This window comes from Salvelinus fontinalis, chromosome 18 (genome assembly GCF_029448725.1).
Source record: "Salvelinus fontinalis isolate EN_2023a chromosome 18, ASM2944872v1, whole genome shotgun sequence".
NCBI lineage: Eukaryota > Metazoa > Chordata > Actinopteri > Salmoniformes > Salmonidae > Salvelinus > Salvelinus fontinalis.
The window spans coordinates 49207248-49224617 of NC_074682.1; the positions used below are offsets into that span (position 1 = coordinate 49207248).

At 41.4% G+C, this 17370-nt stretch overlaps 1 protein-coding gene across 2 annotated transcripts in view; it reads right to left on the minus strand.

Moving 5' to 3' along the window:
• necab3 (N-terminal EF-hand calcium binding protein 3) overlaps window positions 1-17370 on the minus strand; it is a 57292-nt gene that overhangs the window by 38045 nt on the left and 1877 nt on the right. For both annotated transcript variants that reach the window (XM_055869726.1, XM_055869725.1), the window contains exon 2: window positions 7586-7610. In XM_055869726.1, coding sequence (XP_055725701.1) covers window positions 7586-7610 — 25 coding nt within the window. The remainder of the gene's footprint in view (window positions 1-7585; window positions 7611-17370) is intronic.

Consider the following 17370-nt stretch of genomic DNA (forward strand, 5'->3'; position numbering starts at 1 on the left):
CCCTTAGCTGCCTTAGTGCCCTTAGCTGCCTTAGTGCCCTTAGCTGCCTTAGTGCCCTTAGCTGCCTTAGTGCCCTTAGCTGCCTTAGTGCCCTTAGCTGCCTTAGTGCCCTTAGCTGCCTTAGTGCCCTTAGCTGCCTTAGTGCCCTTAGCTGCCTTAGTGCCCTTAGCTGCCTTAGTGCCCTTAGCTGCATTAGTGCCCTTAGCTGTCTTAGTGCCCTTAGCTGCATTAGTGCCCTTAGCTGCCTTAGTGCCCTTAGCTGCCTTAGTGCCCTTAGCTGCCTTAGTGCCCTTAGCTGCCTTAGTGCCCTTAGCTGTCTGATTTGTGACAAACATGTTCCTGGTGTCAATCTGTCGCTTGGCAGGAGAACTAGACAGACAAATGTTGGAGCCATCAGCCGGTTAGCCAGACCTGGCGTGCTAAAGGACAGAAGGAAGTCATCAGCAGATTTATAACACTTTGGTAATGTACCAAATGGCACCCGGTTCCCTATATAGTCCACTACGTTTGACCAGGGCCTATAATGCTCTGGTCAAAAGTAGTGCACTATATAGGAAATAGGGTGCCATTTGTGACTCAAAATTTGAAAGGGCAAACCATACCCAAACCATAGAAGTCAGAATCATTCTATGTCTATGATCCAAACAATCAAAAAGAACTCAGTCAGAGCTGCTTTCCAGCAAACTGCCCAAATAATTAGGCCAATCTGGCCAAATTGCACACGACAAGGTAACAATGAATATAATTCAATATGCCAGAAGTTCCAGCCAGTTCATTCGCCTCATTTCAAGGGCAAATTTGAGGACCATCTGTTTGGCCGGGCTCCGTCTCAGACCTCATCATGGCTGTTCTGAATTTGTAATGCGCTGGCTGGGAGGACGATGCAAGGCCTTTACTGCGACCTCCTTTCACCTGAAATAGCTAACTACGACCCAACCAAATGGCTAATATACTTATACAAGCTGCATCAAACAGATCCAAAGTCATCGCTTACAACTTCGTTGTGGTAATAGAAAGAGGGACATTTTTACATAATGAAAAGGTTCTTTGTTCAACGCGGTCCTATCTGATGCAGTCAGTGGCTTTGTGCAGATCAGCAGTAAGAAGAACAGGCAAAGGGTTATAATACGAAGTAGATACGCAGGAAATATGGTACAACATTGTGATGCTTGATCTAGAAAACAATGGGAGGCTGTCTGCACTCTTTAATAGTTATTTTTCTTCTCAAAATGTCAATCACAGGTGGCTAGGTTTCAAAAACAGGATCAAATAAGAGGAAACACACTTAATCTAGCACATGTTGTTCCAGTACATGTTGTTCCACTATATATTGTTCCAGTTCCAGTACATGTTGTTCCGGTTCCAGCACATGTTGTTCCAGTACATGTTGTTCCACTATATATTGTTCCAGTTCCAGCACATGTTGTTCCACTATATGTTGTTCCAGTTCCAGTACATGTTGTTCCGGTTCCAGTACATGTTGTTCCGGTTCCAGTACATGTTGTTCCACTATATGTTGTTCCACTATATGTTGTTCCAGTTCCAGTACATGTTGTTCCAGTACATGTTGTTCCAGTACATGTTGTTCTATGAGATGTTATTCTAGGAGATGTTATTCTAGGAGATGTTGTTCTAGTACATGTTGTTCTAGGAGATGTTGTTCTAGTACATGTTGTTCTAGGAGATGTTGTTCTAGGAGATGTTGTTCTAGTACATGTTGTTCTAGTACATGTTGTTCTAGGAGATGTTGTTCTAGGAGATGTTGTTCTAGGAGATGTTGTTCTAGGAGATGTTGTTCTAGGAGATGTTGTTCTAGGAGATGTTGTTCCAGTACATGTTGTTCTATGAGATGTTGTTCTATGAGATGTTGTTCTAGTACATGTTATTCTAGGAGATGTTGTTCTAGTACATGTTGTTCTATGAGATGTTGTTCTAGTACATGTTGTTCTAGTACATGTTGTTCTAGGAGATGTTGTTCTAGTACATGTTGTTCTAGTACATGTTGTTCTAGGAGATGTTGTTCTAGTACATGTTGTTCTAGTACATGTTGTTCTAGGAGATGTTGTTCTAGTACATGTTGTTCTAGTACATGTTGTTCTAGGAGACGTTGTTCTAGTACATGTTGTTCCAGTACATGTTATTCTAGGAGATGTTATTCTAGGAGATGTTATTCTCGTACATGTTGTTCCAGTTCCAGTACGTTGTTCCAGTACATGTTGTTCTAGGAGATGTTGTTCTAGGAGATGTTGTTCTAGGAGATGTTGTTCTAGGAGATGTTGTTCTAGGAGATGTTATTCTAGGAGATGTTATTCTAGGAGATGTTGTTCCAGTACATGTTATTCTAGGAGATGTTGTTCTAGTACATGTTGTTCTATTACATGTTATTCTAGGATATGTTATTCTAGGACATGTTGTTCTAGAAGATGTTGTTCTAGTACATGTTGTTCTAGGAGATGTTGTTCTAGGAGATGTTGTTCTAGGAGATGTTATTCTAGGAGATGTTATTCTAGGAGATGTTATTCTAGGAGATGTTATTCTAGTACATGTTATTCTAGGAGATGTTGTTCTAGGAGATGTTGTTCTAGTACATGTTAGTCTAGGATATGTTATTCTAGGAGATGATGTTCTAGGAGATGTTATTCTAGTACATGTTGTTCTTGTACAAGTTGTTCTAGGAGATGTTATTCTAGTACATGTTGTTCTTGTACATGTTATTCTAGGAGATGTTGTTCTAGGAGATGTTGTTCTAGTACATGTTAGTCTAGGATATGTTATTCTAGGAGATGATGTTCTAGTACATGTTGTTCTATTACATGTTATTCTAGGAGATGTTATTCTAGTACATGTTGTTCTATTACATGTTATTCTAGGAGATGTTATTCTAGTACATGTTGTTCTTGTACAAGTTATTCTAGGAGATGTTATTCTAGTACATGTTGTTCTTGTACAAGTTGTTCTAGGAGAGCTTGTTCTAGTACATGTTGTTCTAGGAGAGCTTGTTCTCGTACATGTTGTTGTAGATAATATAGATGTGCCTTCATCATCTGACTCTGACCTTCTTTCACTTCGATGAGGGGATTGGAGACCTCCCAGGTTTCGCTGTCAAGCCACCAGATTTGATGCCTTGCTTTTTGGCAGCCTAATGGTGACTACTGGGAGCTTGTTCACTTCTCTGACAGTTCTGAGTTAAAATGGCTTACTAAAATGTGTTGCTCTTCTAGGTCGTTCCAGGACGACCTAGAGGAGCATATTATTGCCATGACTACGGCTTATTTCATCCATTATTACTGATGTATCAGAATGAAGGAAAAGCGATTGAGTCGCCTGTTGTGGGATGAAAGTCCTCAATAGGAATGTACCTTACTTGACAGAAGACAGCAATCCCTTGTGACTGGATCTGTAGATCATTGCCTTAGCTTTCACTGTATTCTATGCAGTTCATACTCTCTTACTCTGACTTGGCACCATTTAAACTTTCATTATATTTAATTACATCAGTGATACAGGAACAAACACAAGGCCTTTGGAACATTGTGTAACACTCATTGTAAGATGATAATATTACACCTGTCATGGCTTGATTGTGCTTAAATTAACAGTGCCCTGCTTGTCAATTTATGAAACCTACAGTATACATGATGACCTGACCACGGTTAGGAAAACCTCCTGGCCCTAAATATGGTTAGGAAAGAATCCTGGTCCTACATGAGCTATGATTTAACTGTCCTGTCATTTTAGCCTCCAGCTAATCAGGGAGTGACTCAAGCTCCATCTTAGTCAGAACGATGCCTATCAAGCCTGGCCACTCTCCTCCTCTCGCTACTTTCCAACGGCCATACATTCACCCTCCCTCCAATCTGCCCTGTCAGATTACATCAACAGATGCCCACAAAGCGTGCCCAACAACAGTACCAGTAAGCCTCGCTGAAAGTCTGTCAACTGAGGAAAGAGACGAAGAAAGAGGGGGATAAGAGAGAGAGGGAGCGAAAGGGAGAGAAAAGGTGAATGGAGAGAGAGAGAGAAAGTAGGAAGGGGAGAGAGCGAGAGAGAGAAGGGGAGAGAGACAGAGACAGAGATCGAGTTGAGGTTAGCATCTGGTGGACTGGTAAATCTGGCCAAAGAAATAAGATGTCATTTTGCAGAGCAGGCACATGTGGCATAGCAGAGAATTAGCTTTCGAATAATATTGTCCTGACTCATTCCTCCCACCATTCAATTTACTCGTCAATTTACTCATGTCTCATTATATTACATAATTGCTATGTTCGGAGATGTGAGGGAAAGTCTTCATAAGGACTTCCAGAGTGACATGTTGTTGTAATTTTATTGATGAAAAGACAACCAATTGAATAGGCGGATGACCGCTATTAGTTGACACAGCTGATTGTGTTATGTAATAAAACCTATGGGAGACATACAGTCAACGCTTCGGGTGTGAAGTTTCCCCTACGTACTGATCTAGGAGCAGCTTCCCCACCCCAATCCTAAAATGTTAAAACTGACACCTGATCAGCATCTAGGTGTAACTTCAGCATACTCCTACAGACAACAGTCTTCAAGGCCAAGCAGGGAGTGCCACTGTTGCAGAGTCCATAAGACATTCATCCTCTGACAGTGAGAAATAATGATACATTTCGACGACACTCACTTGAACAGACAAATCTCCACCCTGCACAGCCAGAAGAGAACTTGCCACTCCTCGAGCCTGGTTCCTTTCTAGGTTTCTTCCTAGGTTCCTGCCTTCTAGGGAGTATTTCCTAGCCACTATGCTTCTGCATCTGCATTGCTTTCTCTTTCGGGTTTTAGGCTGGGTTTCTGTATAGCACTTTGTGACAACTGCTGATGTGAAAAGGACGTTATAAAATAAATGTCATTAATTGATTGAATATTCGGCATTCTGAGTGAAATGTAAGTGTTACGAGCAAATTATTGAAGCAGTGGTCTAAATGTGCACTCAAACATACTAACAAATCAAAATATATTTTATATTTGAGATTCTTCAAAGTAGCCACCCTTTGCCTTGATGACAGCTTTGCACTCTTAGCATTCTCTCAACCAGCTTCATGAGGTAGTCACCTGGAATGCATTTCAATTAACAGGTGTACCTTGTTAAAAGTTAAATAGTGGAATTTATTTCCTTCTTAATGCATTTGAGCCAATCCGTTGTGTTGTGACAAAGTAGTGTCACGCCCTGACCATAGAGAGCCTTTTTATTCTCTATTTTGGTTAGGTCGGGGTGTGACTAAAGTGGGTAATCTAGGTTGTTTTATTTCTATGTTGGCCTGGTATGGTTCCCAATCAGAGGCAGCTGTTTAGTGTTGTCTCTGATTGGGGATCATATTTAGGCAGCCATTTCCCCACTGGTTTTTGTGGGATCTTGTTTATGTGTAGATGCCTGTGAGCACTCCATAGCTTCATGTATCGTTTGCTTTTTTTATTGTTTTGTGCGGTTCACGAATAAAAAGATGTGGAACCCATGTCACGCTGCGCCTTGGTCCGAATGTTATTTCGACGATCGTGACAGGTAGGGGTGGTATACAGAAGATAGCCCTATTTGGTAAAAGACCAAGTCCATATTATGGCAAGAACAGCTCAAATAAGCAAAGGGAAGCGACAGTCCATTATTACTTTAAGACATGAAGGCCAGTCAATATGGAAAATTTCAAGAACTTGTGCAGTTGCAAAAACTATCAAGCACTATAATGAAACTGGCTCTCATGAGGACCGCCACAGGAAAGGAAGACCCAGAGTTACCTCTGCTGCAGAGGATAAGTTCAATAGAGTTCCCAGCCTCAGAAATTGCAGCCCAAATAAATGCTCACATAGTTCAAGTAACAGACACATCTCAACATCAACTGTTCAGAGAAGACTGCGTAAGTTAGGCCTTCATGGTCAAATTGCTGCAAAGAAACCAGTACAAAAGGGCACCAATAAGAAGAAGAGATGTGCAAGGGCCAAGAAACACGAGCAATGGACATTAGACTGGTGGAAATCGGTCTTTTGGTCTGATGAGTCCAAATGTGAGATTTTTGGTTCCAACCGCAGTGTATTTGTGAGACACAGAGTAGGTGAGCTGATGATCTCCACATGTGTGGTTTCCACCATGAAACATGGAAGAGGAGGTGTGATGGTGTTGGGGTGCTTTGCTGGAGATACTGTCAGTGATTTATTTAGAATTCAAGGCACACTTAACCAGCATGGCTACCACAGCATTCTGCAGTGATACGCCATCCCATCTGGTTTGCACTTAGTCCCTCTATCATTTGTTTTTCAACCTCCAGGCTGTGTAAGGGCTATTTGACCAATAAGGAGAGTGATGGAGTGCTGCATCACATGGCCTGGCCTCCACAATCACCCGAACTCAACCCAATTGAGATGGTTTGGGATGAGTTGGACCACAGAGTGAAGGACATGTATCCAACAAGTGCTCAGCATATGTGGGAACTCCTTCAAGACAGTTGGAAAAGCTGGTTGAGAGAATGACAAAAGTGTGCAACGCTGTCATCAAGGTAAAGGGTGGCTACTTTGAAGAATCTCAAATATAAAATATATTTTGATTTGTTTAACACTTTTTTGGTTACTACATGATTCCATGTGTTATTTCATAGTTTTGATGTTTTCACTAGTATTCTATAATGCAGAAAATAGTCAAAATAAAGCAAGACTCTTGAATGAGTATGTGTGTCCAAACTTTTGACTGGTACTGTATGTACCAATCCCAGATTGCCCCTTTAACCAATATTCATTGCCCATTTACTACAGTTAATACGGCAGCATCAATATATTCAATAGCATCCCAGACCAAACTATCAAGTTTCAAAACATATTGAAGAAGAAGGTTCGACGGGAGGGACCTTGAACCTTCTTTTCCAATATGTATGAACTTTCCAATTTGTAAATCGCTGTGGATAAGAGCGTCTGCTAAATGACTTAAATGTATGTAATGTTAAATGGCTGAGAAGGAGGTTAGGAGATAGGATGGGAGGAATCGTGGATAGACAAATTGAGATAGAGCCCAGAAGTTTTTTCCCTGATCATGTGACCTGGCCAGGAAACACTCCTGTGTTATGAATGGACTATCTATGATTGGACTAGCTTTGATTGGATTACCAGTAATTGTTCACCAATCAGTATTTCATGGAGAGAAGTTGGCTCTACATATGAAATCAAAACCTTTATTCAAATGACATCATGAGAATAGACTTCCATTCCAATTGATTGGTTTCTGTACAGACTCAACTGAACGTCTGACAGTAAGCTACTGTAGCCTACATTGTTTCCAAGAAACATTTTCTGCAGTCAAAGCAATATTCCTCCTCCTTGCCAAGGTTTTAATGGGGCAAAGAAAGTGGGACGCACTGAAGTGTGAAGAGAGAAAAGCCTCACTTGACTCGCATGAAGGAAACAAGTGAGCCTCATTTGGCTCTTTGATTGAACAAAACATAATAACAACTGCATATTCCCCCATAAATGGTATCCTGTGTGAGGACGATATTTTAGAAATGGAATAGGGTGAAAGAAAACGCCACATTCACATGAGACAAAATGAATCATCGCTTGACAAGTAGAGTTGTTGTATACTCACCATTCTTGTCAGCACGGCGGAAAATCTGAAATAAAAAGGGAAACATTTTAGGTAGAGCTTTTAACAAAGCGTCACAATAGGCTTTCTCTAAAAGCTATTTCAAATCAGGGTAATTCATCAAAAGACAGTTCCCAGGAGCTGTGGTCATCTTTTATGCCCATAGAGCATTTAGGCACACTATTAGGCACACTATTCCAATCCTTTTTGAATGAGGTACTATAACAAGGAAACAAGCATACAGAGAAATGTGTACATCCACTTGTCTAGGCATTTAGTCATACTCATAGGATTACCCTGTGAACAAATCAAAACTAACTCAATCCATTACATTTGGCAAGCAATTGCTCATCCTTAAAATCAGATTTCTCCATCACTTGGGATAAGTGAAGACTAATGGCCTTAGACATCAGGGGCTGTGTCCACAAAGCGCCTCAGAGTAGACAATTGATCATAAGTGCTGAGAGTAGAGACATTCTACTCCTATGGGTAGAAATAAAAGCTATGCATGACATAGCTTTTATAGTCACACCTTGTCGACAGGCATAATAGTCACACCTTGTCGACAGAGCTCTCGTGAGCTGTCCTAACCAGTTAAGAGTTAACAGCAAGTGACTTGATCATTTTTTTTAAAGTCAGTGGTTCCTGCGCCACTGTTGCAGGAGAGGTTTCCTGAAATGCAGGACATTTAAAATGTGTAGTGTATTTGAGGTTTAAAAAGGCTTCTGAAGTTTGTAATTTCCGACTTGTGTCAAATGTGTCAACCCCTACAAAAATGTCCATGAACTATAATCCACATAATAATTCACATTTCCTGTTGCTTCAGGATTAAAATCCTGCTGTAGCAAACTGGCTCAAATTAAGATCCGACATCTGTACATGCAACGGTTTCTCTTGCGCTTTTGACAATGATTTCACATGAGGCCTGATTTCACATGATATGCCCAAATAGCCATGCTTATAACCACTGGGCTACTAAATAATCACATATTTTTCTTTTAATTACTTAATTAACCCATATCATGCTACTTCAAGTTATTTCTTTGGAGCCAAATATGACTTTGTAAAAAAAAAGCCTAAATTGGGTATGCCTATAAAAATTTGTCAATTGAAGGCTTTTAGATGTTCATGTTAACTTTAATTGTTTTCGATGAAAATGATAGACCTTTCAAACATTTAATGCAACATTATCAGCAAGTGACTTGATGCTTGCTGTGCCAAAGCGATTTAGAGTTCTTAAACGGGAGTGTGTTGATATAATGATAATATTATCAAAGAATATCCACTTTTTACAACCATCAGAATTGGTTAAAAAATATATAGATATATTCATGCCAACATATTAGGCATAATAATATAAATTTGGCAAAGTGATCATGTCAGGTGAAAATTAGGCAATAATTAATAGTAGGCAAAGTGATCATATCAGGTGAAAATTTGATCAAACATTTTACCATTGTGTTACACTCGTTGCTGGAATGAGTGGACCAAGGTGCAGCGTGGTAGGCGTACATCTTACTTTATTAAATGAACACCGAAAAAACAACAAATACAAACGAGTATGATCCCCAATCAGAGACAACGATAGACAGCTGCCTCTGATTGGGAACCATACCCGGCCAACAAAGAAATAGAAAACATAGATTGCCCACCCTAGTCACACCCTGACCTAGCCAAATATAGAATTAAAAGGATCTCTAAGGTCAGGGCGTGACAGTACCCCCCCCCCCCCCCTCAAAGGTGCGGACTCTGGCCGCAAACCTGAACCTATAGGGGAGGGTCCGGGTGGGCATCTACCCTCGGTGGCAGCTCCGGTGCGTGACGCAGACCCCGCTCCGCCAACTTTGGTGGCACCTCTGGTGCGGGAATCTTCGCTGGAAGCTCCGGACCGTGGATCGTTGCCGGGGACTCCGGACCGTAGATCGACGCAGAGGGCTCCGGACTGGGAACCGTCGCTGGAGGCTCCGGACTGGGAACCGTCGCTGGAGGCTCCGGACTGGGAACCGTCGCTGGAGGCTCCGGACTGGGAACCTCCAGCGACACAGTGCGTATCACCGCAAAACATGGTGCCTGCCCGGTCACACGCTCCCCGCGGTGAGTACGGGGAGTTGCCTCTGGTTCAAACCATGGCTCCGCCAACCACCCCATGTGCTCCCCGCCCCCCAAAAAATAGGGGGCTGCCTCTCGGGCTTCCGTCGTGGTCGCGAGTGTGTAACCCGCATCTACCATCCGTTCTATTAGCCAACATGCAATCACTGAAAAATAAACTGGATGAGATCCGTTCGAGACTATCCTACCAACGGGACATTAAAAACTGTAATATCTTATGTTTCACAGTGTCGTGGCAGTTGGCAGGGTTTTCCGTGCATCGGCAGGACAGAACAGCTACGTGCGGTAAGATGAGGGGTGGTGGTGTTTGTCAATAACAGCTGGTGCGCGATCTCTAATATTAAACAAGTCTCAAGGTAATGCTCGCCTGAGGTAGAGTACCTCATGATAAGCTGTAGACCACACTATCTACCAAGAGGGTTTTCATCTATATTTTTCATAGCCGTCTATTTACCACCACAAACCGATGCTGGCACTAAGACTGCACTCAATGAGCTGTATAAGGCCATAAGCAAACAAGAAAATGCTCATTCAGAAGCGGCACTGTAATGCAGGCAAACTTAAATCAGTTTTACCTAATTTACACCAGCATCTCACATGTGCAACCAGAGGAAAACACTTTAGACCACCTTTACTCCACACACAGAGACGCATACAAAGCTCTCCCTCACACTCCCTTGGGCAAATCTGACCATAATTCTAGTTACAAGCAAAAACAAAAAACAGGAAGTACCAGTGACTCGCTCAATACGGAAGTGGTCAGATGACGTGGGTGCTAAACTACAGGACTGTTTTGCTAGCACAGCCGGGAACATGTTCTTGGATTCATCCAATGGCCTAGAGGAGTATACCACCTCAGTCAACGGCTTCATCAATAAGTACATCGACGATGTCGTTCCCTCAGTGACCATACGTACATATCCAATCCAGAAGCCATGGATTACAGGAAACATTCTCACCGAGCTAAAGACTAGAGCTGCCCCCCCCCCCCCCCCCCCCCCCCCCCCCCTTTGTTTTTACACTGTTACTACTCGCTGTTAATTATCTTATCACTTTACCCCTACCTACATGTACAAATTACCTCGACTAACCTGTACCCCCACACATTGACTCGGTACCGGTACTCCCTGTATATTGCCTCGTTATTGTGTTACTTTTTAATTTAATTTTTTACTTTTAGTTTATTTAGAAAATATTTTCTTAACTCTATTTTCTTAAACCTGCATTGTTGGTTAAAACCTCTTAAGGATCAGACGCCTTTTTTTCAATTTTCACCTAAAATGCATATTCTTGATACCATTTGAAAGGAAACACTTTGAAGTTTGTGGAAATGTGAAATTAAATGTAGGAAAACACATTAGATCTGGTAAAAGATAATACAAAGAAAAAAATATGTTTTTTTGTATTTTTTTGTTCCATCATCTTTGAAATGCAAGAGAAAGGCCATTATCTGACTTAGGACTAGGTGTAATTTATATTATGGCCACTAGATGGCAGCAGTGTACGTTAAAAATGTTAGACTGATCCAATGAACATTTCTGTTCAAAATGTTGTATCAAGTAATGCTGCCCAAATATGACTAATTGGTCTATATATACATTTTCAAGTACATAACTGTGCACTCTCCTCAAACAATAGCATGGTATGTTTTCACTGTAGTAGCTACTGTAAATTGGACAGTGCAGTTAGATTAACAAGAATTTAAGCTTTCTGCCCACAGAAGATTTGTCTATGTCCTGGGAAAATGTTCTTGTTACTTACAACTATAAACTATCAAAATAAAGAAGTCGCACACTCCATGTATAAACTCCCAGCATTTTAATGGGTATTTACCAACGTTTCGGCATCACTGTTCATTCCTTAGTTAAAACATCATGCTAATCAGATTAGCGCACATTTGCTCAACGATCCCGAGGGTGGGACACCGATCTGTGGAGATCTTTATTATTAAGGGCTTGTAAGTAAGCATTTCCTGTTAAGGTCTACACCGGTTGTATTCGGCGCATCTGAAAAATGAAATTTGGTTTGATCAGATTTGACTGGCCGATAAGTCATGCTCTTGTGTTTACTATGATCGAAATACATTCCCATGATCCTTTTTGCTTGTCTGAATGAAAGATGACACAAGGAATTGGGATCTGAAGACATATTTTTTACACTTCAATGAAAACTTGATAGTGAAAGGAACACGTGTATATTGCCGTCAGCTGAAATGCTCTTTCCTGTCTACTACCTCAGGATTGAAAGAAAATGTATGAAAGAAGCCTATTAAATATAACTGGCCCCACACATTCTACTATCTGTCTAAACATGATCTACTTGGCATTTGCTCCTAGACAGCTCTGAGATTGTCTAAGTTGCACGGCCCCGTATTTTACTCCAGTGTTCTGAGAGGATAATGCATCATTTACAATGTGCAGATAAAGGTCATCCTTGCTTCCCGGAGCGTCTCTGTTTCAGATGGCACGTCAGCAGGTGTTAACCAATAAGAACCGTGTCCTTTTGACACGGTTTTCTATAAGGAGAAGGATTGGGAGAAGGACACTGGCCTCAGGTTAGGAGAAGGAGACTGGCCTCAGGTTAGGAGGAGGAGACTGGCATCAGGTCAGACCTCAGGTTGTAAGAGTCTATATAGTTGCCCAAGTAACTGAGGATAATCACCTTCACTGTCTCATATTGTTTTTCAGTGGAAGGAAACACACACCTCCCATATTCTATGCACAGTCAATGAAGAAGAGAGCAACCTTCAGATGAGAAATCTTTTGAAGCGTAATCCTTCTCCATCTACTTCTGCTTAATTTAAGCAGTTGAGATCTGAGGGCGTATCCTACTGTGTTCTGATTGGAGTTTAGACCGTGATTATGTCTGGCCTGCAGCATTGTGTTCAGATTGGAGGTTAGACCGTGATTATCTCTGGCCTACAGCGTTGTGTTCTGATTGGAGGTTAGACCGTGATTATCTCTGGCCTGCAGCGTTGTGTTCTGATTGGAGTTTAGACCGTGATTATGTCTGGCCTGCAGCGTTGTGTTCTGATTGGAGTTTAGACCGTGATTATCTCTGGCCTGCAGCATTGTGTTCAGATAACAAACAAGAATTTCATTATGCACAGTTTCGCACTCCCATGAATTCAAATTGCTATCATAGACTGTGACTTTTGTATGTTGCCAAGGGAAAAATACAGTATATGCCAGCATATCTTGAAACTATTTAGCTTGTTACTGTAATACTTCATATTGTAGCTCGCTCACCCACTTATAAACCTTGGCTTCGTTACAGGCTAACATTTTCTAATGCCATATAAGATGACACATTTCCAAGGGCAAAATATCTCAGAACGATTTAGACTTGTAATATATTCATATCAGCTCACCCACGTATCAACCTAATTAATTAGCCAAACATTCTCTCACCCTGTTTGGGTTGTTAATCTCTCGAGGGTGATAGAAAATCTATTTCCCATTCATTAAGTTCATCAGTATGTATTGTCAGGTAGGACTCAGGAGTGCATGCATCTCGATAAATCTATCTTCTGAGCTGCAATTTAAACAAGGAGATGATGGCAAAGGTAATAGATTTTTATCTATCTGCATGCATTATTCTCCCTGAGGTTAGTGCATTGCCGCTGTCACATAAATAAGATATGATCCACGATGAACCGATCCCAAGTCACTGTGATGAAACAAACAAAGAAACTAACAAGGAATCCAATAAAAACTAGACGTTAGAAACCTCAGAACGTCAGTGTGTTACAGTATATCAATGAGATATCCACAAATGAACAGATGCTGACTCACTGTAATGATCCTGAAACAAACAAACAAATAAAACCAACCAACCAACAATGCAGTACAACCGACACAATAGAAAACACGAGCTTCAGTGTGTTAGTACTCAAGGTTACTCTACAAGCCGATGTAAACAGAAGTCTTTCAAGGGTGCTTTTCCATAATTGCTTCAAATCTCTGATTGTGTCAAGCTCTGCCTGAAACAGCTTTTCATGCATGCCTACAGTAGGTACAAAGGGATTGTCATAGGTGTTGACACTCAATGGAAGCAGTGATCCTTCAACAAACAACATATATTCGGAAAGTATTCAGACCCCTTCCCTTTTTCCACATTTCGTTACGTTACAGCCTTATTCTAAAATTGATTAAATAAAAATGTCCGTCATCAATCTACTCACAATAGCCCATAATGGCAAAGCGAAAAACTGTTTTTTATAAATTTCTACGAATTTATAATTAAAAAAAAACTGAAATACAGTTGAAGTGGGAAGTTTACATACACTAAGGTTGGAGTCACTAAAACTCGTTTTTCAACCACCCCACAAATTTCTTGTTAACAAACTATAGTTTTGGCAAGTAATTTTTCCAACAAATTGTTTACAGACAGATTATTTCACTGTATCACAATTCCAGTAGGTCAGAAGTTTACAAACACTAAGTTGACTGTGTCTTTAAACAGCTTGGAAAATTCCAGAAAAGTATGTCATGGCTTTAGAAGCTTCCGACAGGCTAATTTACATAATTTGAGTTAATTGGAGGTGTACCTGTGGATGTATTACAATGCCTACCTTCAAACTCAGACTCTTGCTTGACATCATGGGAAAATCAAAGGAAATCAGCCAAGACCTCAGAATTTGTTTTAGACCTCCACAAGTCTGGTTCATCCTTGGGAGCAATTTCGAAACGCCTAAAGGTACCACGTTCATCTGTACAAACGATAGTACGCAAGTATAAACACCATGGGACCACGCTGCCGTCATACCGCTCAGGAAGGAGACGCGTTCTGTCTCATAGAGATGAATGTAATTTGGTGCGAAAAGTGCAAATCAATCCCAGAACAACAGCAAAGGACCTTGTGAAGATTCTGGAGGAAACAGGTACAAAAGTATCTATATCCACAGTAAAATGAGTCCTATATCGACATAACCTGAAAGGCCGCTCAGCAAGGAAGAAGTCACTGCTCCAAAACCGCCATAAAAAAGCCAGACTACGGTTTGCAACTGCACATGGGGACAAAGATCGTACTTTTTGGACAAATGTCCTCTAGTCTGATGAAACAAACAAAGAACTGTTTGGCCATATTGACCATTGTTATGTTTGGAGGAAAAAGGGCGAGGCTTGCAAGTCGAAGAACACCATCCCAACCGTGAAGCACGGGGGGTGGCAGCATCATGTTGTGGGGGTGCTTTGCTACAGGAGCTACAGCTATCATGAGGCAGGAAAATGATGTGGATATATTGAAGCAACAACTCAAGACATCAGTCAGGAAGTTAAAGCTTGGTCGCAAATGGGTCTTCCAAATGGACAATGACCCCAAGCATACTTCCAAAGTTGTGGCAAAATGGCTTAAGGACAACAAAGTCAAATTATTGGAGTGGCCATCACAAAGCCCTGACCTTAATCCCATAGAACTGAAAAAGCGTGTGCGAGCAAAGAGGCCTACAAACTTGACTCAGTTACACCTGCTCTGTCAGGAGGAATGGGCCAAAATTCACCCAACTTATTGTGGGAAGCTTGTGGAAGGCTACCTGAAACGTTTGACCGAAGTTAAACAATTTAAAGGAATGCTACCAAATACTGATTGTATGTAAACTTCTGACCCACTGGGAATGTGATGAAAGAAATAAAAGCTGAAATAAATCATTCTCGCAACTATTATTCTGACATTTCACATTCTTAAAATAAAATGGTGATCCTAACTGACCCAAAGCACAGAATTTTTCCTGGGATTAAATGTCAGGAATTGTGAAAAACTGAGTTAAAATGTATTTGGCTAAGGTGTATGTAAACTTCCAACTTTAACTGTACTTTATTTACATACGTATTCAGACCCTTTGCTGTGAGACTCGAAATTGAGCTCAGATGCATTCTGTTTCCATTGATCATCCTTGAGATGTTTCTACAACTTGATCAGAGTCTACCTGTGGTAAATTCAATTGATTGGGCATGATTTGGAAAGAACACAGTGGCCTCCATAAGTCTTAAATGGAATAAGTTTGGAACCACCAAGACTCTTCCTAGAGCTGGCCGCCCAGCCAAACTGAGCAATCGGGGAATGGCCTTGGCCAGGGAGGTGACCAAGAACCTGATGGTCACTCTGACAGAGCTCCTGAGTTCCTCTGTGGAGATGTGAGAACCTTCCAGAAGGACAACCATCTGTGCAGCACTCCACCAATCAGGCCTTTATTGTAGAGTGGCTAGATGGAAGCAACTCCTCAGTAAAAGGCACATGACAGCCTGCTTGGAGTTTTACAAAAGGCACCTAAAGGACTCTCAGAGCATGAGAAACAATATTCTCTGGTCTGATGAAACCAAGATTGAACTCTTTGGCCAGAATGCCAAGCATCACATCTGGAAGAAACCTGGCACCATCCCTACGGTGAAGCATGGTGGTTGCAGCATCATGCTGTGGGGATGTTTTTCAGCAGCATGGGCTGGGAGACTAGTCAGGATCGAGGGAAAGATGAAAGGAGCAAAATGCAGAGATCCTTGATGAAAACCTCCTCCAGAGTGCTCAGGACCTCAGACTGGGGTGAAGGTTCACCTTCCAACAGGACAACGATCCTAAGCACACAACCAAGACAACGCAGGAGTGGCTTCGTGACAAGTCTCTGAATGTCCTTGAGTGGCCCAGCGAGAGCCCGGACTTGAACCCGATCGAACATCTCTGGAGAGACCTGAACCTTTCTGTGCAGCGACGCTCCCCATCCAACCTGACAGAGCTTGATAGGATCTGCAGAGAAGAATGGAAGAAACTCCCCAAATACAGGTGTACCAAGCTTGTAGCCTCATTCCCAAGAAGATTTGAGGCTGTAATCGCTGCCAAATGTGCTTCAACAAAGTACTGAGTAAAAGGGTCTGAATACTTAAGTAAATGTGATATTTCAGTTTTTATTTTTAATACATTTGCAAAAATTTATAAAATCATGTTTTTGCTTTGTCATTATGAGGTATTGTCTGTAGATTGGTGGGGGAAAAAACGATTTAATCAATTTTAGGATAAATCTGTAACATTACAAAATGTGGAAAAAGTCAAGGGGTCTGAATACTTTCCGAATGTTGTGTGTAAAACCTAAAAGATACTACACACACTGAGAATTTATTGTGATTCAATGTTACAATCATATCGCTCACTATGTCTGCTGTAGAGTCAAGAGAGAGCCATGAGAAAACAAGTTTTAATCAGTCATGGGAATAAGAGCTAAAAACATGTTGGCTCACCATTTAAAAAGCAGATGGAGAACAAGCTATAGATGGACAAATACTGGAGTTTTGGTGCAGGTACAGCCGACTAGTACAAAAATAATATTGCAATATTGTCAAAAATAATATCCTGATATGTACCTGTCGATTTTTTCCCCCTCATCACTAATGACAACCAACCTGGGTGTGATGGGTAGGGACTAGAGAAATGGGTTAGCTTGCAGGTCTCTGTAGCAACGCACTGTACACATTGGTAGTGATGGGTGGGTTGACTCATAACCCTCATTCCCCGCGGTTATATCCGCAGGGCGGGTGGGTTTAGGGTTATGAAATATTATGTGGATGAAGGGTGGGTGGGTGGAGGGTGGGTTGATTGATTGATCCATGGAGGCAAAAAGGACAATGTCAGAGATTAATTCAATAAGAGAAAAGCTGCAAAATGGAGAGTTAAAGTGTAGGTAGGGACAGAAA